This window comes from Alosa pseudoharengus, unplaced genomic scaffold (assembly GCF_046254945.1).
Source record: "Alosa pseudoharengus isolate Yale_2024_CS ecotype anadromous, Long Island Sound unplaced genomic scaffold, YU_APseudo_1.1 YU_APseudo_1.1_scf_19, whole genome shotgun sequence".
In the NCBI taxonomy this organism is placed as follows: Eukaryota; Metazoa; Chordata; class Actinopteri; order Clupeiformes; family Clupeidae; genus Alosa; species Alosa pseudoharengus.
The window spans coordinates 14,281,424-14,304,939 of record NW_027468657.1 but is presented as its reverse complement, the minus strand read 5'-3'; the positions used below and the strand labels follow the sequence as shown (position 1 = coordinate 14,304,939).

The window sequence follows — 23,516 nt, the reverse complement described above, 5'->3', positions numbered from 1 at the left end:
AGCCTACTCTCATAAGGTGACAGGATGGGGTCACATAAAGATGTTTCCCTATTCAGTGATACTGTATTTAGCCTACAGTATGTGTATTTCATGGAGTATATTTTGAATAGGCCTACTGAATGATATAGGCCTAGGCCAATTAGATGGTGACTCAACCTATTAATAGCCTAGGCCTACTCCTACACCAGTAGTGCTATATAAAACGCGACGTTTGATATGTGTTACTAGTACTTCTTTATAACATTAGGCTAGTATACAAAAATAAATGTTTAAATGTTTATGTAATTTTTAAACAAACTCTAGAGTATAGACAGTCCATTGCTTGTTTGTTCTGTCAATCATGGCGAAAGGGAGGGATTTTAGCTGTGACGCTGTTCTGTGATGCAAAGGTTAGAAAAGGGAGAGGAAAAAAAGGGAAAAAAACTTATTTCAAGATGGCGACGAAGAACTGCCTGTACACTGGAAAACAATAGAAATAGCACAGTAGGGCAGAGTTTGATTGTTTTGTTGTCTTGTTTTCTTTTTCATCCGCAGTCTCAAAAGGAACGAGGATCGGTCAGTGTTTTCTGTGGGATGTACTACTAATAAGATAACATTTGGGCAAAAGTGAATGTATCATGCTTTGTTACCAAGCTAGTTAGCTAGCTAGCAAGCTAGCTACATCCGTAGCGTGTGTAGCACTGCTATCTAACTAGCTTTTCGTTCAGAGAGGGCTAGAGAATCAGCTGTTAGCCAAAGAGCTACTTTTAAGAGTTTCAAAAGTTAGCTGGCTGAAGTTCTTCTGTGTTTAAAATGGCTGGGTGTATGTACTGTAGAAGGCGGTTGTATTGAACTCCGAAGACACAGCGGATTTTTTTTTTTTAATTTTGTTGAGTGTCCATAAGTATCCACCGAGTCTTTAAAATATCTTACTGACTATTGCCAGATCAAACTTCTGAGCTAGGGACTCCGAAGAGTTTTCTTTTGGCAGTTAGCAGCTTGCTAACTAACAAAGCTCGTCTTGTTGTCGGTTTAACTTTTTAGTTTATGCACAGGTGTTTTCTACACTTGCGTATTCGTACTAACATGTTTTAATACCTTCTTTACTCGAGTTTGTTCTTGGGCAGTTTCGTCAGCAAATTCGGTGGGTGAAAGTTGGAAGTCAGGGTGCTTTTGAGCTCTTGGTTTAGGATTGCGAACAGCTCTATGTTTAGGAGACCAATGTTGCTGTTTTACCTTTAGCAGTTTGTTTGTGACAAGGTTCAACACTACTTACATTATCTAATAGGTGGATTTGTTTAAATTGATTCATTATGCACTGTAAAGTTGACTAACACCTCCGTCTTCGACTGTGAATTTGATTTCACTGTTGATCGGTGGTGAAGTGATATGATTTATAATAAGTTATTGGTGAACGGGGTACTTCAAAGACTGCGATTGAGCGATTAGGAGTTTGTAATTTAAGTAGTTGGCAGTTTGTAGAAGGGAGGTGTAGAGTATTTACTGGCAAGAGACTGCGAGAGTATTTGTACCTATATTTCTTGAAAAGTTAACGTTACACGCTTATGTAGTAAGGTATTTAATTATGGGAACATGTAACCTGTGTTGCCAGGAAAAGGCACTCGGTTAGAGTGCAGTTTCTTTTAAAATCGCATTTTATACAGAGTACAAAGGACTCGCAGTGAAAGCGACAAAAATGGTGGCAGTCGTGTGTGTTTTGTAAAAGGCAGGGGGTAGAGACACCCACTCAGTGAAGAAGCACATTCCGCATTAAAAGTTGCTTGTATCCGGAGCACCGAAATCCAAGCCCCGGCGATTAATAACACGATCATTGATGATGGCGGATTTTGTCATGCCGCGGCATAGCGCGGTAATGGAACGTTTACGCCGTCGAATCGAACTCTTCCGACGGCACCACACCAGCTGCGAGAACCGCTACGACAACACGGCCATGGAGCGGCTGGAAATGGAAAGGCAGCAGACCCTTGCGCTGCATCAACGGTGCCTGCAGACCAAGGCCAAACGGTCGAGTAAGCACAGACAGCCGCAGCCGACATCCGATCAAACGACTCCAAGAAGCTCCGGAACCGGAGGAGGCAACGCGGAGCTTGTCGACAGCGGGACGCCTGGAGAGCCAAGCAGAAACAGCACTTTAATTGCGGTAAGTGACCACGCTACACTCTTGGCGGTAATATCTGAAACACGGGATGGATGAATGGCAATCGTTGTTGATTCCAAACAGCCAAATTCTCATACTTTACTTTTGCTTTATGCGAGTAAAGTATTATTTTGTGTGCATATGCAGTAACTTAAATCTGCTTCTTGCGCTGCCAAACCGGAAAACGCTTTAGTAGCCTACTGCCTTGATGTTGATGTTGTGCTGTCAAGCTTTAAATTGTATGGTCCTAGGCTCATGATAGGTGCTTTTGGTCACATGATTTTGTTGTCAGTTGACAGCACAAGAGGATAGCTACCTCTCTCTAGCCATAATTTGATAATAAGTAAGCTACAGGATTGTTTCTGTTATTGTTGGTCAGGTCTGCTGGAATGTGCGGTAGTGGTTTAGGATTGCAGATGTTGTTTGCCTTTTCTTTTCGTTTTGGGATTATGAAGTAGGCTAGACACTGTCGCTGTAGGTTTGACACTGTCTGTCTGTCAGGCAGGAGCGTTCTGAGGTGTGTGTGTGTGGTTGTCAATCTCCAGTTGTCAATAACGTGTATTAGAGTGAGCAAAGTAAAACGTTTTACTTTGCTCACTCTGTCTGGCCTTCAGTTATGGCTTTCAGTGACAGTTTTGAGCAGAGCATGCTTGTATCTGCTGAATAGTGGACATCCGGCTAGGTATCCCAGGTATGTCTGAGTCTGAAACAGTCCAAGCCCTTTAGCTCTTCTTGTGACTGTGTGAGGCAGATTATGTGCTAGTGGTTTCCAGTTCACTAGACAAAACCATTGATGTGTGTCTGTGTGTTTAATTACTTTCTTCATGGAACACGTTGACAGATGTAGCTTACATGTGGTTTAGTCACAAAGGCATTCAGAAATGACACGAAATGACACGTTTGAGTTTCGTTGAAGTGTACAGTGAAAAGCGAACCCTGAAAAAAAGTGTGTTCCAGTTGTGTGGTGGACGGGACGGGAGTGTTCTGGTGAATACGGCGAACCCTCGCGCTGTCCCCACTCTCCGGCCCTTTGGGACACACAGTACAAAATGTGCTGGATGACTCAGGAGCGAGCGGCCAAAAGCCCCAGCCCCCACCCCCTGCGAGCTCACAGGTCTGACTCATCAATCCCCCCCCCCAGTACTGCTCTCCCTCCCACCATCCTGTGTGTGTGTGTGTGTGTGAGAGAGTGAAAGAGAGAATGAGAATAAGTGTGTGTGTGAGACAGAGAGATCGAGCGAGGGAGAGACAGCATGTGTGTTTGTGTGTGTTTTGTGACCATGTGTGAGAGCGAGGGGAGCAAGAGCGTGTGTGTTTTGTGACAGCGTGTGTGTGTGTGTGTGTTTTGTGACGGTGTGAGTGTTTGTGTGTGTGTGTTGTGACAGCGTGAGGGTGTGTTTGTGTGTTTTGTGACGGCGTGTGTGTGTGTGTGTTTTGTGACTGTGTGAGTGTTTGTGTGTGTGTGTGTGTGTGTGTGTGTTGTGACAGCGTGAGGGGGTGTGTGTGTGTGTCTGTGTCTCTGTGTGTGTGTGTGTGAGAGAGAGAGAGAGAAGACGAGAGGGCGTATATGTATTTCTGAGAGCGCGTGGATGTGTACGTTTGTGGGCCGTGTGTTTGAGTTCTGCGTACACACTCTCTCCACCCCTCTGAGGCTCTTCGGAGCTTAGAGGAATCCATCCATTCCTTCTCATGCTGTCCTTTGGTGACCCCTCTGTGTGGTCAGCCTTTCATGGGGCTCCGTGGGACCGTTGGCCAGGCTGAGTGCCCAAAAGAGGACCTCTTCAGGTTCGTCACTCCAAATGTTTTTTTTTTTTATCATTAGTAATGGCGTAATGTTGAAATAGGTCTGTAGATAAGAGCTGCTGTTTGAGTAGATGGTGTCCTACTGGACCAAATGTAGGGGGGGCCAGTGTAGAGGAGCTGCGTTGGGAGAGAGACCGCTCTCCGCTTGCCGCCTGATGGTAGCGTGACTCCGCAGAGAACAACCGCATGCTCCCGGCCTACAGCTTGTGTGGGTTAAGTCCTTTTTCCCCTCTCTCCTTCTAAACAGCTGCCTCTCTCTGACTCTCTTTATTTCTCTCTCTCTCTCTCTCTTTCTTTCTCTCTCTCTCTCTCTCTCTCTCTCTCTCTGTGTGTGTCTGTCTGTCTCTCTCTGTTACACTTTCTTTGCCTCCCCCTGTTCACTCTGTGTTCTTGTCTGGCTGGCTGGTCACCTTTCGTTCCCTTCTGTATTGCTGTCTCCTCTGTCCATTCTCCACACAACACTCTCTTTCCTTCTTTTTCTCTCTCTTTCTTTGATAATCTCTCTCTCTCAAACACACACACACACACACACTCACCCTCTCACTCTCTCACATACACACTTCACACACTTTCTCCACTTTCCCTGTCCTGCACGCTCTCTCTCTCTCTCTCTCTCTCTCTCTCTCTCTCTCTCCCTCTCTCACCTAAACATGCTCCCCCCTCTTGCACTCTCTCTCACTACCCCCCCCTGCTGCAGTGGAGCGTCCAGTTCTCCTGCTCATCCCGGGGCGGCTCATTGTGGCGGCCGGGCCCCCGCGGGGCTTCAAAGAGGCTGGCGGCCGCGCTCGGCCAGGAATTCGCCACGCTCCCACACCCCCTCGGCCCCCCTGCCCCTCCGCTCGGCCTCTGTGCTGCCGCCGCCGCTGCTGCTGCTGCCTCTTTTGTTGTGGCCTCCTCTGTCTATACACATGTTAATTAGTTTCATGTGGCTCGGGGGGACTGTGGTGGTGTGCTGAGAGTGAGGAAGAGAGAGAGATACACACACACACACACACACACACATACAGTGGGGGAAGCAGAAGCAGGGGGCATGCAAACAGGAGTCGTGCAGAAGAGAACGTTTAGGGTTCAAAATGGAGAGAAAGAAAGAGAGAAAGAGAGAGGGAAAGAAAGAGAGAAAGAGAGATTTAGCATGGAAGGAAGAGCAACAGCTTTCTCATTGAAATTGATGAGTGCAATGAATGGTTGGTCATGTGGGAGAGAAAATCATTAGAGGTAAAAGAGCAACTGATACTGGAGAGAGGGGGGGGGGCTGAGAGCACTGAAGAAAGGCGCTTGCGTACGGTTCTGGAGACTGGAGAGCGAAAGAAGAGTTGGCGCACAACACACACAAACACACACACACACACACACACACAAGCTCACTCCAGAGAGAAAGAGACACTCTTGAGACCAGTTTTTCAGGTTCAGAAAGCCCTGCAGTGAGTCACCAACACGCATGCACACAAACTGACACACACTCCCTCTCCGTGGGGACGCTGGTTAGATCAGAGAGGCCGCTTTGTGCACACCCCCCTCCAGCTTTTCAACCCAGATCAAGGAGCCGCTTCGGCTTCCACTGGAGTGTGAGAAAGACCAGATCAAGCGATCAGCGAGCGAGCCGCAAGCGTGTGTGTGTGTTGTGTGAGAGAGGGAGATGGAGTGCGCACGCACATACTTGCCCGCTCATTCAGAATGCACCCAGTCTAACTGCACATTCCAGCCACTATCAAACGATCCCTGCCCAGGGCCCACAGAGGATTGCGTTGGGTAGGGGGGGGTTGTGGGTTGGAGTGGGGAGGGGGTCGCATATCAAAAGTGTTCCTTGACCTAGCAGGGGTTACTTGGACCAGTTATGTGTGTTGGCTTTTGGTTACATGTTCCAGCAGAATAATTTCCTATTCAAATGAGTGTTTTCTTGTTCCCGTGTCTTTAACTGATCCTCCCAAAGCAAACGCGTCTGTGCGGCCCTTCCCACACACACACACACACACACACACACACACACACACACACACACACACACACACACACACACACACACAGAGTGCAGAGAGCGGCCACAGTTTGAGAGAACACTTGCTTTTTGGTCATTGAGCAATCGACAGCACTGTCCAGGCAAACGCAAACATTTAATCCCATAGTGTGCCACCCAGAGAGGGCCAGACTCCTGGCCTGTGTGCTCGTCCTCACACCCTGGTGCTAGGTGAGCACTTAGAGTCTAGTAAGTTGGCTCTAATCTACTATTAGAGGGCCGGCGTCTGCTCCCCTCCGGCTTGACCACTCGTGAGAGGCCCTGCGAAACTACAGTTGTATTCACAGGCCACTGTAAGGGTTGTGTGTCCCCTCCAAGGGTTGTGTGTCCCCTCCAAGGGTTGTGTGTCCCCTCCAAGGGTTGTGTGTCCACTGTAAGGGTTGTGTGTCCACTGTAAGGGTTGTGTGTCCACTGTAAGATCTGTGATTTGTTGAATGTTGTGAGTGACCACGGAGGCCTCTGTTCATGCTGTTGTGTGTGTTCAGTTAAGCCCCTGATGCTGTCTGTTTCAACAGAACTAAGTGCAGGTTTAAAGTAGCCCATGAATGAATGAATATTGAAAAATGATTGCCTTTTGTGGCAGTGCGTGATTTCATAATGACTTTATGCTACATGATATCTGGCAGAATACTCAGGTTCTGTGATCTGTCAACTCTTGAATTTTTGGCCTGCTCAGACTGAAATACACAAATGTGCTGTAAACACAAGTCTGACCGCCCTCTTTCTCCCACGCAACGCCAAACTGTCATACACACAGACCTGTAGATGGATTACACACACACACACACACACACACACATACACACACACAGTGCCTGTCATACACACAGACCTGTAGGTGGATCACACACACACACACACACACACACATTGTGCTTGACTTATACAGTAACAAGTCTGTTGTCATATGTAGGCCTCAAGGGGGACAAGATTGTTTTTAAAAATTCTATATTTTTTTCATCTCTACCTGAATACTGTTATGTACTGAATACAGCTGTTTTAAGACCATGTTCTAGTTTGCTTTGCACTTCACCGTACAATATTGAACTGCTTTGGGACTAAGGCTAGTTCACATTTATGTTTCGCTTGGTGACGCCGTGTTAATGTTGCATCAGTCTGCCTTTGTCAGCCAATCATGTGACCTGTAAAGTGAAAAGGCCATATTCTTAAAATGGGAAATGAGATTTATTGACACCAGATGCAATATGAAACCTTTCTTTTACACATTGTATGACCAAAATAAATGATACTGGTCATGACGGGTCTGATTTAATAATCATTTCCTGTCTCCCAGAGCATTGTAAAGTCAAGCCCGTTGGGGAGTAGTCTAGGAAATGACGAAGAATATGGATGTCATGATTGGAGACACTTTATCAGACAGTTTGTGTATAACCGTAGCCGGAAGCAGGAAGTCAGTGCCCACGTCAGACTCTGGTTCCCCAGGTTAGGGCAGAAGATGTTCTGTTCAGATGTCTCTTACTATTGAGTTCAGTTAGTTTGATTCACCTGTAGTTGGAGATGACAACAGGAAATGTAAGTCACAGTACTGTTTGCATAGCTCTGCATCAGCAGGCTACTTACTGTATGTTCTTAAGTGAACCAACCTGAGCCCTTATTGCCCCACCTTATACATGCCTTATCGGGGTGAAGAATGCACTGTGTGAATATCAAATCATGGCACCTGTATCAGAAGGCAAAGTGTGAGGACGCTGCTTACTAAGATGGCTTTTCTTGAGGCCCAAACAAGCACAGTTTATAAATCCTGTGTAACATGAAGGTTTACAAACTCAAGTTACACTTTAAAAACACAGCTATGGTAGTACAAATCCACTGAAGTGTATGTGTTTAGCGTATGTTGGCCTAACATCTAGTGGCATCCTCTCGCACAGCCATGGCACTGCTGTGGACTCAACTTCATGGAAAAACCCCACTGGTTGTGGTGATAAAAGAGCAGAGAAGGTCAGCTGGTGTCTTGATGTCTGTGGGGTATCCTTGAGTTAAAACATCTCCCTTATCTCCACACTTCACACCTAGCTACTATCTAGCACACCTAGCCACATGCAAGCTACTGGCCTATTATTGATTTGCTCATCCCATCATAGAACTTCTGTATGTGAGTGTGTGTGTATTTCTCTGTGTGTGAATATGTGTATGTGTGTGTGTGTGTGTGTGTGTGTGTGTGTGTGTGTGTGTGTGTGTGTGTGTGTGCATGTGTGTGTGAGAATATGTGTGTGTGTGTGTGTGTGTGTGTGTGTGTGTGTGTGTGTGTGTGTGTGTGTGTGTGTGTGTGTGTGTGTGTGTGTGTGTGTGTGTGTGTGTGTGTGTGTGTGTGTGTGTGTGTGTGTGTGTGTGTGTGTGTGTGTGTGTGTGTGTGTGTGTGTGTGTGTGTGTGTGTGTGTGTGTGAGAAAATCCAGGGAGTAACTGCAGGTATGGCGAGACCAGTAGTTCCGTTCCAACACACACATTCTTTCTCCAAGGGACCAACACTTGTACAAGTAGGGTGCTTCTGACTGGAGGATATATAGGGGGTAGGACAAATGACTTCTGTATGATATGTTATCGGTACGCTGCCAACGAATATACAGTATATCTTTAAGAGGCATTAAGCTAAAACGTATGCACTTTGCACAATGTTTCTAATCATTGGTGAAATGCAGTGAATTAATACATAATTCCATCTTTTTTTCCTTTTTTTTTTCTTCACGGTTATTTTGATGATGTAGCCAATCATAGATTAATCGTTTGCAATGTGTCGGGTATTGCAGAATGGCTGAATCGTGATATTCTAATCGTGTTATTTTGGGTGAAGTGGCGTGAGTGACTCTGTGGTTCCCGCCCCTAATGTGCACGCTGTGCATTTCTGTCCCCATGTACTGACTGTCTGAGGATCCAATTGGGACACTCTGGATTATGAGTAATGTGTGAGCACTGTGAGCCGGTCGTTAAAGATGTTTATCACCCGGAGAGAAGAAATACTCTTTTCTGATTGGCTGGTGGGGTGGCTATCAATTCTGAATAACGGGACACCTATGAAGTAGAGCTGGTAAAAAAAGTTACCTTATGAATGAACTATAACAACTATAGTAGGCTGACGGTTGAGCTTGGAAGCAGGCTTCGCAACAATGGAATTAACTGTAAACAAGCTAACTGTCCATGCTATTGCTGTTAGGGCCAAAGAAAGATGTACAACAAACTGAACAAGTCAGCTTCTTTTTAAACGGAACCGCATGTTTCCTTTGCGTACTATAAATATATAACTATTGCCTATAGTGGCAACTGGGTGATAAGCGGGATAACAGCCTTCAAGGTGTCCTGTTATACGGAATTAATGGACGGGCGGAGGAAAAAGTTCTTTGCCTCCCCCCTCGTCCGTTAATTCCGTATAACAGGACACCTTGGCGGCCGTTATCCCTTACGTAATGTGTAATGTTTAAGCCTTTATGAGAAAAAGGATGATTGCTAGTAAGTACTACTTGTTCATGCTGTTTGAACCTTTTTAGGTAGGCATTTTATATATTTTATTCCTCGTTATCAAACTGTGAAGGTGAGCAGTTATACACATGTAAGCGCTGCAAGAGTAGTTTATTGTTGTCTAGCGGTACCATGCGTGTGTGTGAGTGTGTAAGGATACTGTATGTTGTTTAAGTGTGGAATGGTGCGCTGACCAGCATCTCTTTTCCTCCTCCTCCTCCCTCTTTCTCTTTCTCTTTCTCAGCTCCAGGAGACGGTGAAGAGGAAGCTGGAGAATGCCGGTTCTCCGCTGGGCCGAGATCCCATCAACGGCTTCGGCGACGGCAGCGGCTACCCGCCCTCCAAGAAGTCCTGCATGGAGGACGTGCTGAGCGGCCTCAACGGAGGCTCCAACGGCGCCATGTCGCCTCTGGACAGTAAGCACGGCATCAGCGTTGACGCCCTCGGCCACAACGGGACGCACGGCGGCAGCGTGGAGCAGAACGGCACGGGGTTGGGCGGGGATGGCGTCGGGGGGCGGGGCTCGGAGCAGGACATGCGTCTGCTGAAGGAGCTGAAGCAGGAACCCATGGACGAACTCCTGCCCACGCCGGGAGGCACCGGCGGCAACAACAGCCTGTTCCCCGACCTCAACCTCAACGAGCAGGAGTGGTCCGAGCTGATGGAGGAGTTCAATCGCTCGGTGGACTATGAGGACATAAAGGATATCTTCAACGACGCCCTCGAGAACGGCAAGGACCCCGACCTGCCCCCTACCGGACCCCGACAAACCTCATCCCAGCAGCAACAACAACAACAGCAGCAGCAACAACAACAACAACAGCAGCAGTCCAACCTGCTACCACCAGACCTGGCCAACATCAAGACCGAGTTTCCCTCGGTGGGCTCCTCCTTTGACCACGAGCCGCGCACCTCCTCTCCCCACATGAGGCCCACTCCCTCCGGGCCGAGCCTGCACACCAGCTCCCCCATCGCTGGAGCCTCCGGCGCCTCCGCCGCTTCCTCCCCGGCCCTACCGGGGCCTCCGCAGCAGCAGCAGCAGTCCCAGGCTCAGGTGCCGTCGCAAGGCCAGCCGCCTCGTCAGCTCCAGCCCAACCACCTGATGCCGGGGCCCCCCAAGGATCTGTCCCCAGCCCAGCAGCTCCAGCAGCTGGCTGCCCGTGAGCAACAGAGGGCCCAGATGATCCAGAGTCAACAGCAGCAGCAGCAGCAGCAGCAGCAGCAAGTGCAGAAGCAGCAGCAGCAGCAGCAGCAGCAGCAGCAACAACAGCAACAACAACAGCAACAGCAGCAGCAGCAACGAAAACAACAACAGCAACAACAACAGCAGCAGCAGCAGCAGCAACAACAACAACAACAAGCACCCAAGTTCCACGCGCCCCCCAACCACCCCTCGTCCTGGCCCCCTCAGGCGGCGCCCCCAACCCAGAGCCCGCTGGGGGGATCCGTGTACGGGCTGGAGAAGCCCACCAGCCCCTCCCTGTACCCGCAGGACTTCCCCAACCCCAAGGCCAAAGCGGTGCCAAGCGCTGGGGGTTACATGCAGCCTGGCGGGCACCCCGGCTTGATGGGCCACCCGCCTCCTGGGCCTATGGGGCACCCCCAGGGTGGGCCGGGAGGACCCCAGTCGGCCATGCCGGACTACAACAACACCAAACCCCTCACCCACTTCGAGGCCGGAGCCCCAGTGCCACCCCAGGGGCCCAATCGCAAGCAGGTTCTGCTCTCCATTATGCGACAGCAGCAGCAGCAGCAGCAGCAGCAACAGCAGCAGCAAGCCATGAAGCAGAAGGCAGGGCTCCCCTTCAGACCAACGCATATGCCGCATCCACAGGTAAGATGCCGTATGGATTTATAGTCATGTTAGAGCGGCAACAGTTCGTCAATCGATTGATTAGTTGTCAGCTATTAAGTTAACTGCCAACTGTTTTGGAAATCGGCTAATCGGTTTGTCATTTGTTTAAGTGAAATACCTCAGAATTGTCTGATTGCAGTTTCTTAAACTTGAATATTTTCACGTTCTCCGTTATGAAAGTACACTAAATGTGTTTGGCTTCGTGGACACAAAATTAATGTTGGGAAAAATCGATATTTGTTCCTCCATTTTCTGACATTTTATCGACAGATTAATCAATTATGAAAATAATCGTTAGTTGCAGGTCATATTGAAGAACAGGTGATTTCTTTCATTACATAAATAACTGGTAGTTTCCATAGAGACAGGATACAGGCACAAGGGTTGGTAATGGCTGTAATGGTTGTCTTCAGCAAACTTCAGTCATTCAGCTCTTAACATGAGCAGATGCATATTTGCAAAAATCCTGCTTTGTAAAAAGCTGCACCAGTTGAAATATGAGTACAGGAAGTTGGCGCACACATGTCAGCAAGCTACAAACACTCACTTGTGCACAAACCACAAGAGGTAGTAGTCTATATACCTTAGAGACCATCTCCACCAAACATTTTACCCACCACCTCAAATCAGGTATCGATCCTGTACACAAACACACAGGGAGTTGTTTGATACGCACACCAAACAAGACTTTGGTAAACCAAGACCATGGGTTACGCTCATATACGAGTGCTTAGTGCAACCCATCTTTTGGATGTCTCGCACATGAATACTGCTGACACTTGATGGGGAAAACTACCTCCTCTGTGTGTGTTTAGGTTGTGGAGACTAGAATGTCTTTGTGTATTTTGGCAAGGTAGAGAACTAACCACTGAGACACTTGCGCCAAACACAGACTAGTCTAAACTCCAACACACTCACTGGGCGGCAGAGACCCTTAAGCTGCGTATGATGATGAGATGTAAGCAGGGCTGTACAGTGCTACATACATGTAGCCCATGCTACAGGTGAGGTGTTTGGAACTACATGCTGATGGTAGAGATTGTGTGGATATCAACCTCTGTAGCACCAGTGCTATGAACAAAACAAGTGAATGTACAGCATGTATATTGTGTAGATTGCTATTAATGAAGAACTACAACTAATAATGTAAATTAGGGGTCATGGAGGTCGTTTCCCCTCATCATCTGCATTTGGGTTCCTTATGTGTTCCTTATGGCCCCTCAATACTTTGCGTTGTCATTGCACTGCCTCACAATACGTTGTTTAAACAAAAAGTATTCCAAGTAAACACAGAAGTATTGCGAAGGTACACTTTAAAGTATTGCAGGGTAATGCAACACTCGTTCATAAAAAGGACCATAGCCTTTCAGGGGGTCCGTATCATTCTGTTCTCTGTTGGATCTTAAATCTATATGCACACTAGCCAGCGCTTACTCTCAATGTGTCTATTCATCCACTCCAAGTTCAGAGAAGTTAGCCAGAGTTCTCCCCTCTAGACTGGGAGTGCAGAAAGGCATTTTCAAGGATGCCGACAAGCCACAGACAACCCACAAACACACGCCACCCTTTATAACATACGAACACAGGCAGGCCAAAACTCACTGTCCCTACTCAAATGCATAACTTTTATTTATTTAGGCCAAGTCAGGAACAATGGATATTGTCTCAATGCTCTTTCAAGAGCCCAAGTACTATGACTACAGCGACAGCGTTTTACTGTAGTAGGAAGAAATCTTGTGCAGATCCTAGCTAATGTGGTTGGGGGGGGATTCTTACACACATCATGAATACAACATATTAGCATACACTGCATGCTTAATTAGGCTACATGGTGCATACAGGACTACAATTACCAGACTACTTGTATGCTACATACATGTGACAAGAATGATGGTGGATAACTATTGAGATTTCTAGCATTGGCACTTTAGAAAATAATGTATTATAGTGTATAGTGTGTATGTATGTGGTCGTTTGTGTGCCCACTGTGTGTGTGTGTGTGTGTGTGTTGTCTGCTTCCTCTCTGACACCAGACAGGGTTTGTACTGTGTTTTTGTCCCTGCTTGTCTGGCCAGGGGCCCTTAAACTAGCTAGATGGACACTGTGTGTGTGTGTGTGTCTGTGTGTCTGGGTCAGGCAGATGGTTGCTAAGAAGCAGGCGTTCACACACACACACACAAACACACACAAACACACACACAGAGAGAGAGAAAGAGAGAGAGAGAGAGAGAGAGAGAGAGAGAGAGAGATTGAGTGCCTGTTTCTCTCTTGGTTAGAGTGGGTGGGGGCAGGGCCAGGCATTAGATGCAGCCCTGTGTGAGAGTTGGGGAGAGAAAGAGGGAGGGAGGGAGAGAAAGAGGGAGGGAGGGAGGGAGGGATGGAGGGATGGAGGAGGGAGGGAGGACAAAGCACTCTTTCATGGAGTTCTTCACCCCCTCCTCTGGCAGGAGTCCTCGGAAGTGTATTTTAGGCTCGGCCCCCCACCCCTCCCCTCCTCTCTTTATTTAAATATAGCTGTGCTGGCTCGCTTGGGCTTTTTCCTCTCGCGAGAGAAGAGAGAAGACACTTTCTCTCTTTCTCTCTTTCACTCTGCCTCCCTCGCTCCTCTTTTCCTCTCCACTGCCCCTGTGGATCTGTCTTTCGCTTTCTGACTGCGTGGCGCATATGGTGGTTTTTACATTTAAACCCTCTTCAGCTCTCACTCCGTCTCTCTCTCACTCTCCCTCCCCCCCTCTCTCCCTCTCTCTCCCCCCTCCCTCTCTCTCTCCCTCCCCCCCTCTCTCCCTCTCTCTCTCTCTCCCTCTCTCTCTCCCCCTCTCCCTCTCTCTCTCTCTCTCTCTCTCTCTCTCTCTCTCTCTCTCTCTCTCTCCGCCTCCTCTCGCCTTGCTTGGGAGAAGTTATCATGATTATTGTTATGATTAAAAACTAGTTTATCTTCATCACTTGCCTCTGTTAGATTATGTTTTTAAAATGCTTGAAATGTGGTACTCTAATGCTGATTATGCGGGAGATTATCAAAGTGTCTTTAAAATGAGCAAACGTAGTGAATATTGACCAGGGATCGGATGTCAGTCAGTTAGTCTGGCGCTGGTCTGGCACAGATTGCTGCCACACAGTCTGCTGTCTGGTTTTGGGGCGTCAAGCGCCCCCTAGTGGCCTTCCCAGTCCAAACCACTCACATCTGCACTCCTCTCTCTCTTTCCCCCCCGAGCAGGACCAGGGATCCTACCCGTCGGCGCCTCACGTCCCCGGCCCCGGTAACGCCATGGCCAACCAGCAGGGGGGGAACCCCATGGCCGGTAACCACGGCAACGCGGCGTACCTGAGCGGCCAGGCAGCCCAGGTCCAGGCCCAAGCCCAAGCCCAGGCCCTCAAACAGCAGCAGCAGCAGATGCAGTTGATGGAGCAGCAGTACCTCAGGCAGCAGCAGCAGAGGCAACAGCAGCTGATGGCTGGAGAGCAGGTCGGTGGATCAGCTTTATCTCATATAGTTCCACCCACCACGGTTAAATCATCTGTGGACAAAAGGTGTCTGTACCATTACAGATTAAAATGATTTAATGTATTAAAAATGAATCAATCTGACTTTTAATTTCAGCAGCGGCAAGTGTCTGTAATACTATTAGTATCTTGTTTGGAATTTAACAGGTTATTTTATTCCTGTTGTGTTTATCCATACGTAAAAATGGCTAAAGGGTTGGTTGCTGATATTCCGTTTTCCACACAAGTCAACATGCTGCCTGTGAAGCACACCATAAAATATTCTGGCATAAAAATATTATGCCATTTCACTACATGCTTTACAAAGTATCTCTATGAATGTGACAAATTAAATCTTTGTGTCCGTGTATGAGAAGTGAATTTAAGGAAGGGGGGGGAAATAAGGCACTGTTGCATACCCCGTTTATCAACATGTGTGGAAATTATATGCAGTGTCATTACTCTCAGAATATCTTGCACTTCCCATTGCGTAGTTAATGGAGGGTAATGTAAGCTTCAGATTTATCAGATTTGGGGGCTTGTTGTCATCTGTAATGTTATATACATATTTAACTCATTGAGTGGCAAAAACGTAATATTAAGTTTTTCCTTCCCATGCTTTGAGTGCCAAAACGTAATATTACGTTTTTAGCTTTTTTTTTTAATTACGAAACTAGACACTCTAACACACCTTATATGTGATTTTGTGAACTCTGTGATGAATCGAAATGAAATATATGACGATCGAAAACTCATAAAAAAGCACAATCTGGACATTTTATCTGGACATTTTATCATAACTCGGTTGCCGCTTTGATGAAAACTAGCCACTGTTTAGCTTGGGATGTCTCAGGAACAGAGGCGTGTAGAAATACACGGTTTGCACCCACTGAGAGCTTAAAGTCTCACCTTTTAAACGAGCCATTGTATGTGTTCATAGCTATAACACAGAATATGCTGTGGCTGTACAAAAATCATCAACAATGGTCTAGATTGCTGGCACTTTAGGACAAAGCTTCCGAAAACAGCTTGGCATTCAATGAGTTAATGGAGGGAAATGTAAGCTTCATATTTATCAGATTTGGGGGCTTGTCATCTGTAATATTATAAACATATTTTCTCAGTTATTGCTGAAAATGCACTGCCGTTTGCGGGCACTTAGAAATTTCCTTTCCACAACATTTTTTAATCAGGGCAGCAGTTTTAAGGTTACATTATGTGCTTACATAATTGCAAAAGGGTTCTCCAATGTTTTCTCAGTTAGCCTTTTAAAATGATATCAGATTAGTAAACAGAATGTGCCTTTGGAACATTGGATAAATGGTTGCTGATAATGGGCATCTGTATATTGCATTAAAGATCAGCCATTTCTTTCTACAACAGTCATTTACAACATTAATGATGAAAACAAGGACATTTCTAAGTGACTCCAAACTTTTGAACGGTAGTGTAGGTATAAAAACAAATGAGCAAACCCTATGTACTACAAGCAAACCAAGTCTGGAATGGATTTGCAGTAGTTTTTTACATGGCCAGGTGATGGCGCCCCTGCTGCATAGATGAGCTGAGAATGTGTGTGTTGACAATAATAGGTAGTTTATCCATCTGGAAGCGACGAAGCCATGATTTACCCATAGTCATGCAGTTCAGAATGAAAATGGCACAATGCATTCTGTGTTTGATCAGACCTGCCTAAGTGTGTAACATACTTCCTTCAATGTTTGGATCTGTGAATCTTCCCCTGTGTTAAGGTCCAAATAAAAGCATTAAAATGTGTGTGTTGACGTGTTTTCCAGGAGAAACAGCAGCAGCTCCAGAGGCACTTGACCCGCCCGCCTCCTCAGTACCAGGACCAACAGAATCAGCCGGCCAATCAGAACCCATTCCAGCAGCAGACGCAGGTGTCCCAATTTCCAGGTAAAGTGACCACAGGCTTCCCCACGTCTCTGTACCCTCAGGCCCTTGTCCGCTGCTCTTGAGATTTTATTTGTTGCTGTTGTTATTTTAGGAGATTTTGGTCTAAATCTAGCAAGTTAAAGGCACCCTTAAGAGTTTTTTTTTTACCTTTTAAGGTGCTCTACGGTACGGGGTTTCTAAGCTAAAACATTCTTTGTCACTTATAGCAAACATCTCCTCACAATTTGCTAGCTGCCAGTCACCTGAATACATTGTAAAAAACGTGTTCTCTGTAGACAGCCCAATCTCCAAAAACTTCTATACTCTTTGTCTGCAACACGAAACTACATGGAGCAAGAACACCGGAGATTTCTGCCAGAGTTACCAAGTGAACTACCAAAGCCTTATGCCACAACGCAACATACTCATAAGTAGCAGCTTCTCTCATACATATATGAATTAACATCAACCAGAATGTCCATACAAAAATGTTCAGCAAGTCAACTATTTAAATAGTTACACTGATGATGCCAAGTTCACTAGCAAGTAAGCTAATGAAGCTAATATGGAAAGTTTGAGGAATATGTGGCGTTTGGGCGCATATCACCATCTAGCGTTACGGAGTAAAACATTCGTACTTGGGTCTACAAAAGGGTTTTTTTATCGTCATGTAAACGGAGATAATGACAGTGGTCTAGTCAAATCTCCTAGCCGAGCTATAACTGAAGAGCGACTTATCTGCACGTAAACATACTGACTGACAAAAAGTGAGTAATTATAACTGACGAGAAGCCTTGTGGACATAAAATATTGGTGGAAAATTGAGATGTGTGAAACACTATTTGACAAATGGTTATCAGAAATAATTTGTTATTAAAAAAAGATACTTTGAGTTCTTTTTTGACTAAAACTGGACTAAAATGACAAGACAATGACAAAATGAACACTAGCAGGGGTCTCAAACCTTTTTGGGAATGAGGGCTACCTGAAGGACCCGAAATCATATGGAGGGCTAGGGGTTTTTCCACTCACAGCCGCTAGGGGGAAGCGAGACAGCCACCATTCAACCCGAAAAAAGTCATGCAACCATTCCAATGACTCTGAAGCTGTTAAGTTAAGGTAAATTAAGCTAAAAAACCTGCATAGTTCGCCTTTAAGCAACTGTATTTTCATCTAATTCTTCAATACTTCAATATCAATATGCAACACTTCCCACATTTTTGTTCAGCTTGTTAATTTCAAAGTTTCAATGGGGATTGGGGAATCAATTTTTTTAAACAAAAAAGCAATCATTTTGTGCAATTAATAATATAGTTGTGCAATTAATAATATAGGCAAAGTCCTTTTAGGCAAGTCCCTCCACTCGGTGGCTATATTGCAACGCTTTTTGGGCACTCATAGGGCATCCTATTCAGCAGAAATGCGCGTGGGCTTCATGACACCAATTATGCTCCAGCGGCGAGTTCACAACACATGATTGGCACAATGTTTTCACAACACACCATATGATTGGCTTAATGTATTCACATCACCACATGATTGGCTCAATGTATTCACATGTCGACGTTTTGCCGAGGAAGGGGTGGGATATGTGTAGACAACGGCCATATTGGCGTTACAAACTAACCCCATGCATTTCTATAGACGATTTTTTGAGTGCTGTGTCTCATTAGAAAGTCTCTGATATAGGTTACAATTTTTAGCATTACCCACCATTAAGAATTCGGAGGCTGTTTAAGTTTTGATTTCAGTGGACAATTCGGTTGTAACATTTCAATATCAATCATCAACACCACCCTAACTTGTAAAGACACCTTTTATAGTTATTGCACATCTGAAATCTCTCCATGATTAAGACAAAAAAGGTTTTGCTTTTCACCAGGTAATGCACAATCCTATTGTATGGCATGCATGCCACAAGATTTTCAGCGCTATTGCTACACCAGTAGGCTATGGAGGAGAAAGGGCCCGTGAGCTAAAGCAATCGGAGCATTCGTGCCACCTAGCACTGGTCATCTGTGACCACAGAGACCGGACCTGGCTGGACCAATGTTTTTTAAATGGGATGGTCTAGCCCAAAAGAACGGAATATGATGGCTCTGTTACGTCATGAGCCCTAGCTGTAGGCCTACTGATCTTTCAAACTTATGTTCACTAAAACCGTGCTTTCAACACGTCCCAGTGTTTTCTCTACGTTGATTTTAGCATGGCGGCCCGCCACGGTAAAATTAATGCCGCCATGGCATCAGAATCAGGGCAGGCTCACAATGTAGTTGCGGTTGCCTTTTAAATAATCCTGCCAACGTACAGTATCTCCCCCGCTGAATTGTGAAACTAGTCAGAGGTTATTGTGGCCTGTCCAGTTTCACTTTACATATTACATGTTGTATTGATGTAGCCTATTTAAAACATTAACTTTCTTCTCAGTGTTTCCTCTTCATTTTGTAGCAGTGGCCACTGCTTCAGAATTAGGGCAGACTATTTTCCAGACTTGCAAATGTGGGGACGTAATGTGAATAGCGGACTATAACCAAAGAAAGTAACCAAAGAAACCAAATTTCATTTGCACCAAATAAAGGCTGTGTTGTGGGTTGTGTTTCTACAACATGCACAAAACGTTCAAGCAGTGACATGTGGTTTAATACTTGGGTTAACGTGACATGAGTCAGACAGAAGATGGGCCTGTGTTTACTTCCTGAATCCTGTCCCTCTCAAGTCACGTGAAATGGTGTGATTAGCAACTAGAATTAAAAAAAATCACAGGGTGACACCCCGTGTTATTATTATTATTATTATTATTATTATTATTATTATTATTATTATTATTATTATTATTATTATGCTATAGGTTCAAAGTAAGCTATAGACTATAGATCCTATGAGTAAGCCATAGTGAAAAAAGCATAATTAGTCAAAGAGTTGTGTGTAAATAGAGATTAAGAAAGATATTATTCTAATAAACTATGCTGTGATCTACAACGGCATTGTGTGTGTACGGTTCATTTACTCATTAGTTCATTTGAACTGATAAAATTGTATTTGCTGCTTTGCTAAGGGACACAATAATTTATCAAATTTAATTTGTTATCATCCGTCCATAGGCTAGATGTCACAAACAAACGCTATAATAAGCCTTTGATGGATGTAATTCACCCTTGGACTAATTATATAGCCTTTATGCAAAATGCCATTTTAACTAGCCTAGTGTAACATTCCGTTTCTTTCAATGTGACGTTGTTTAACAATCTTCTAGTAGGCTAAGACGTGGAAAACATAATAGACTACTGACCAGTGATCATCTGAGTATGATGTTAATATGACTTGTTGATAAACCATTTCAGTGGGCAATGCCAATGTTTGAACAGCTTTATTTAGGAAGTGGTTCTAAACTTAGGATTGATACGGAAAGCAGCCACCAAACCCAATAATTTAATTTAAATGTTATTAAAACGTTTATTAAATGTGTAGGCTACTCCTCTGCCACTGGTGTTGACCATCTCGCCATGTCTTGAATGACACGTCATTAACGTATCGAATCTTGGGGGGTAGGTTACGCCGCGAAGCATACACCCGATTCACACTCCATTTCGGGGGAAATGAAGGGTGGGTTTGTCAGCCGAATTCGAAGGAGCCCACGAAATGGGACGGCACTAGTCACACCACTATGACGCTACCGGTCTAGCCTTAGAACCATGTAGCCCCTGAAACGAGACACGGCTAATGACTCATCGGTCAGCAATTTGGTAATATGCCATGCACAATAAAAGTTGATGTCATACATTATTTTTTATTACATATACAGGGCTCTACCCTAACATTTTTTTTCAGGAGCACTTGTGCGCCCAAGTTAAAAAATTTAGGAGCACAGACAAAAATTTGGGCGCACAGTCAGTTCTGTACTTAACTTACACATAATCTAACATTATACTGCAGCTAACAGTTAAACATGCCAGTGCACCAATTGCGAATATTAAGAATGACTGACAACATTTAGGCTACAGGAAGGATTTTAAAGATCAGTGCCTACTTTATTTTCATTCTGTTCTATTTTCCTACATTTTGTTAATGTAAAATAATATAATACATTGCCATATTTGCATTTAGCCTGTATATCAAGTATCCTGCCAAATGTAGGCTAATTTATTTATTTGTGAATCCATCTATAGCTAATCCAAATATGCCCATGGTGACCTATCTGACTGCATACTGCCTAATGCTACTACTAAAACAGTCAATTTTCTCTTCCACAAAACCCAACATAGGTTAATCAAGGATATATGTTTTATACTTTTAGTTTTTATTTGAAATATCTGCATTGATGGGGGCAGTAGGCAAACGTTAGGCCTACTTTCGTTTTGCACTTCAGCTTGTATTCGGTGTAAACAAACAAGCATGCGTGGAAGCCTGGAGTTGTCAGTAGCGTTCTACCTTTGAATAAAATGGGAGTTTTTCAACTTTTGTGCCGGTTTGCTACAGCTAGGCCTATATTTTGCATATTGCAGCCAATACGTCAACTAGGCTAAAAGGCATGTTAGGTTATCTTTCTTTCTCTCACTGCATTCTCAGAATCTCATCCTGTTCCTTCTATATCCAATGAATTCGGTGGATAGAAGAACTAATTTCTTCAATCTTTGCATCTTGGCTGGCTAGTCTAACTTTCCGATTTTTCTGCGCGCTCTTGGATTTGATAGAAGCGACTACTAGCGAGTCACAACGCGAAACTGCTAACGTTGATGGGAGGTGTAGTTTTTATGCTGCATTCGCGACGTGATTCTATGGTTTGCACCAGTAATGTTTCTCGATGTTGCGGTGTATTTTGTAGACAAATATTGACATGGTTAGAAGTCATTCGCACCAGTGCGCCTAAATATTTTTTTGCACTCGCACGACATCATTTTTACTCGCATGTGCGAGTGAAATGGGCGCACTGTAGAGCCCTGATATATAATATAAACTTGTGTATTACCTTTTCACCAAACAATGAGCTGTTTGTCAAAGCCTGATGACATGCAGACATGCAGACGGTAGTGTATCATCTACTGTACATGTAATCAACAACATCACCAACATGCAAAGTGTGTTCACTGCTAAGCTTATTTGACTGGCAAAAATAAGTTGTGAGATGGCAGTCTGAATGACTGACTGCCTTTATGTGGCCCCCAACGAGATTGTATCGAATGCTTTCTGAGAATTACAAGGGCGCCACAGTAAGTTCATTTACTATTCACTGTGCTGTCACATAAAGCTTATTTTAGTCCCATTTCTGACAACATTTCTGATCTCCCGCCCCCACAGGTTCGTCTCAACCAATGGGTAACGTGAACCCCCTGGGAGGCCCCGCCCCCGGCTCCCAGCGCATGTTCCCCCAGAACCAGGCCATGATGGGGATGGCTGGCGTGGGTCAGGGGGGTCCTGGTCCCGCTCCGGGAGCCCCACCGGCCGCCAGCCAGGCCGACCTGAGCCTGTCGTCGTGTGGCGGCGGCAGCAGCATGGACGTGCTCTACGCCAACATGCCCATGCACCCGTCGCAGCACCCGGCCCAGCAGAGGCCCGGCGTGGGCGTGGGGGGCATGCCGGGTCCGTTCCGCCAGAACCTTCTGGCCCAGCAGCAGCAGCAGCTCCTCAAGAGCCAGCCCAACGCCGCCCTGCTCAAGCAGCAGCAGCAGCAGATGCAGGCACGGCTGCCCAGCAACATGGCCAACCCCATGGCCAGCAGCATGAGCGCCGCCATGCCCGGCAGCATGCAGGGCGGCATGCCCACGCAGACGCAGTCCTGGCAGCAGCAGCAGCAACAGCAACAGCAGGCGGGCATGCAGCAGGGCATGGGTGCCCAGGCCTCGTCCAGCAACGGAGGGATGCCCGCAGGCTTCCCCAACCAGGGCTTCCACATGCAGCCGCGCATGCCGAAGATGCCCACCAACGGCCCTTTCGGGCAGCCTGGCATGGGCGGCAGGCCCATGGCGGGCATGAACCCGGGACAGATGATGCCCGGCATGCCCCAGCAAAGGACCAACAACCCCTCACTGGGGCAGCAGCCAGGGCAGCAGCCGGGACAAGCGCAGCCTCCACCCCAGGCCCAGCTGCCTGACCTGTCGGCCTTCGGGCAGCCGCAGCCTGGCGGCGTGCCCAACCGCACAGCCGGCATGCCCTGCGGCCAGGGCTACCAGGTCAATAGGACGTCTGGCCAGCAGCTGCCATTTGGCTACAACCCGGCCCAGTCAGGCGCCAACCTGCCCAGCTTCCCAGGTGAGAGCGACCTGGTGGACTCACTGCTGAAGGGGCAGGCCACGCAGGAGTGGATGGACGACTTGGACGAGCTGCTGGCCAGTCACCCGTGAAGTAGCCAGGGGCTGGGGCTGGGGGGGGGGGGGGTTGTCCTATTATAACTGCCTCTGAAAGGGGGCCAAACAGTCAGTGACTGTCCAGCGTGAACACCCACCCCTTCAACCCATCCCATTTTTACACGCAATCTGCTCTCCGTGAAATTATCTACGTGCTTCTGAGATTGGACTCTTAATCTGCCTGAGAAACCCCCTCGATGGACTGCCTTCAGCTAAAGCATTTGTGTATGTGTGCGTGCACCTGTGTGTCTGTATTTGTATATGTGTGAGTGTATGTATATACCAGGTGTATATAACAAAGAGTTTGAAGGGATTATAGGGCCCAAGGCCTGAGAACTAACTATTCCCGAGCCAGGGGAAGAAAAAAAAAAGATAAACATTTTTAAAATGAAAGAAACACTACTACTGAACCTTTGACTCAGTACTAAACCACTGAATCCCAGCACAACACGAAGGGTTAAACAGCCTGTAAGCAGCCCCGCATATTGTACTGGAAGTCCCATATCACAGTAGCCTCC

The 23,516-nt window shown here is 46.2% G+C and overlaps 1 protein-coding gene across 1 annotated transcript; it reads left to right on the top strand.

Moving 5' to 3' along the window:
* The first annotated feature begins 445 nt into the window (after window positions 1-445).
* Window positions 446-22,998, top strand: maml1 (mastermind-like transcriptional coactivator 1). The gene is made up of 5 exons (XM_076291783.1): window positions 446-2,140; window positions 9,671-11,260; window positions 14,496-14,744; window positions 16,558-16,678; window positions 21,953-22,998. Exons 1-5 carry the CDS (start codon window positions 1,814-1,816, stop codon window positions 22,993-22,995), a joined length of 3,330 nt encoding a protein of 1,109 aa, XP_076147898.1. The 5' UTR covers window positions 446-1,813; the 3' UTR covers window positions 22,996-22,998.
* The last annotated feature ends 518 nt before the right edge of the window (window positions 22,999-23,516 follow it).

Bases quoted from the DNA above. Each gene is read 5' to 3' on its own strand.
- maml1 (XM_076291783.1), top strand. From the start codon at position 1,814: ATGATGGCGGATTTTGTCATGCCGCGGCATAGCGCGGTAATGGAACGT. The intron at 2,141-9,670 runs GTAAGTGACCAC...TCTCTTTCTCAG, and splicing joins GAAACAGCACTTTAATTGCG to CTCCAGGAGACGGTGAAGAG. The intron at 11,261-14,495 runs GTAAGATGCCGT...CCCCCCGAGCAG, and splicing joins CGCATATGCCGCATCCACAG to GACCAGGGATCCTACCCGTC.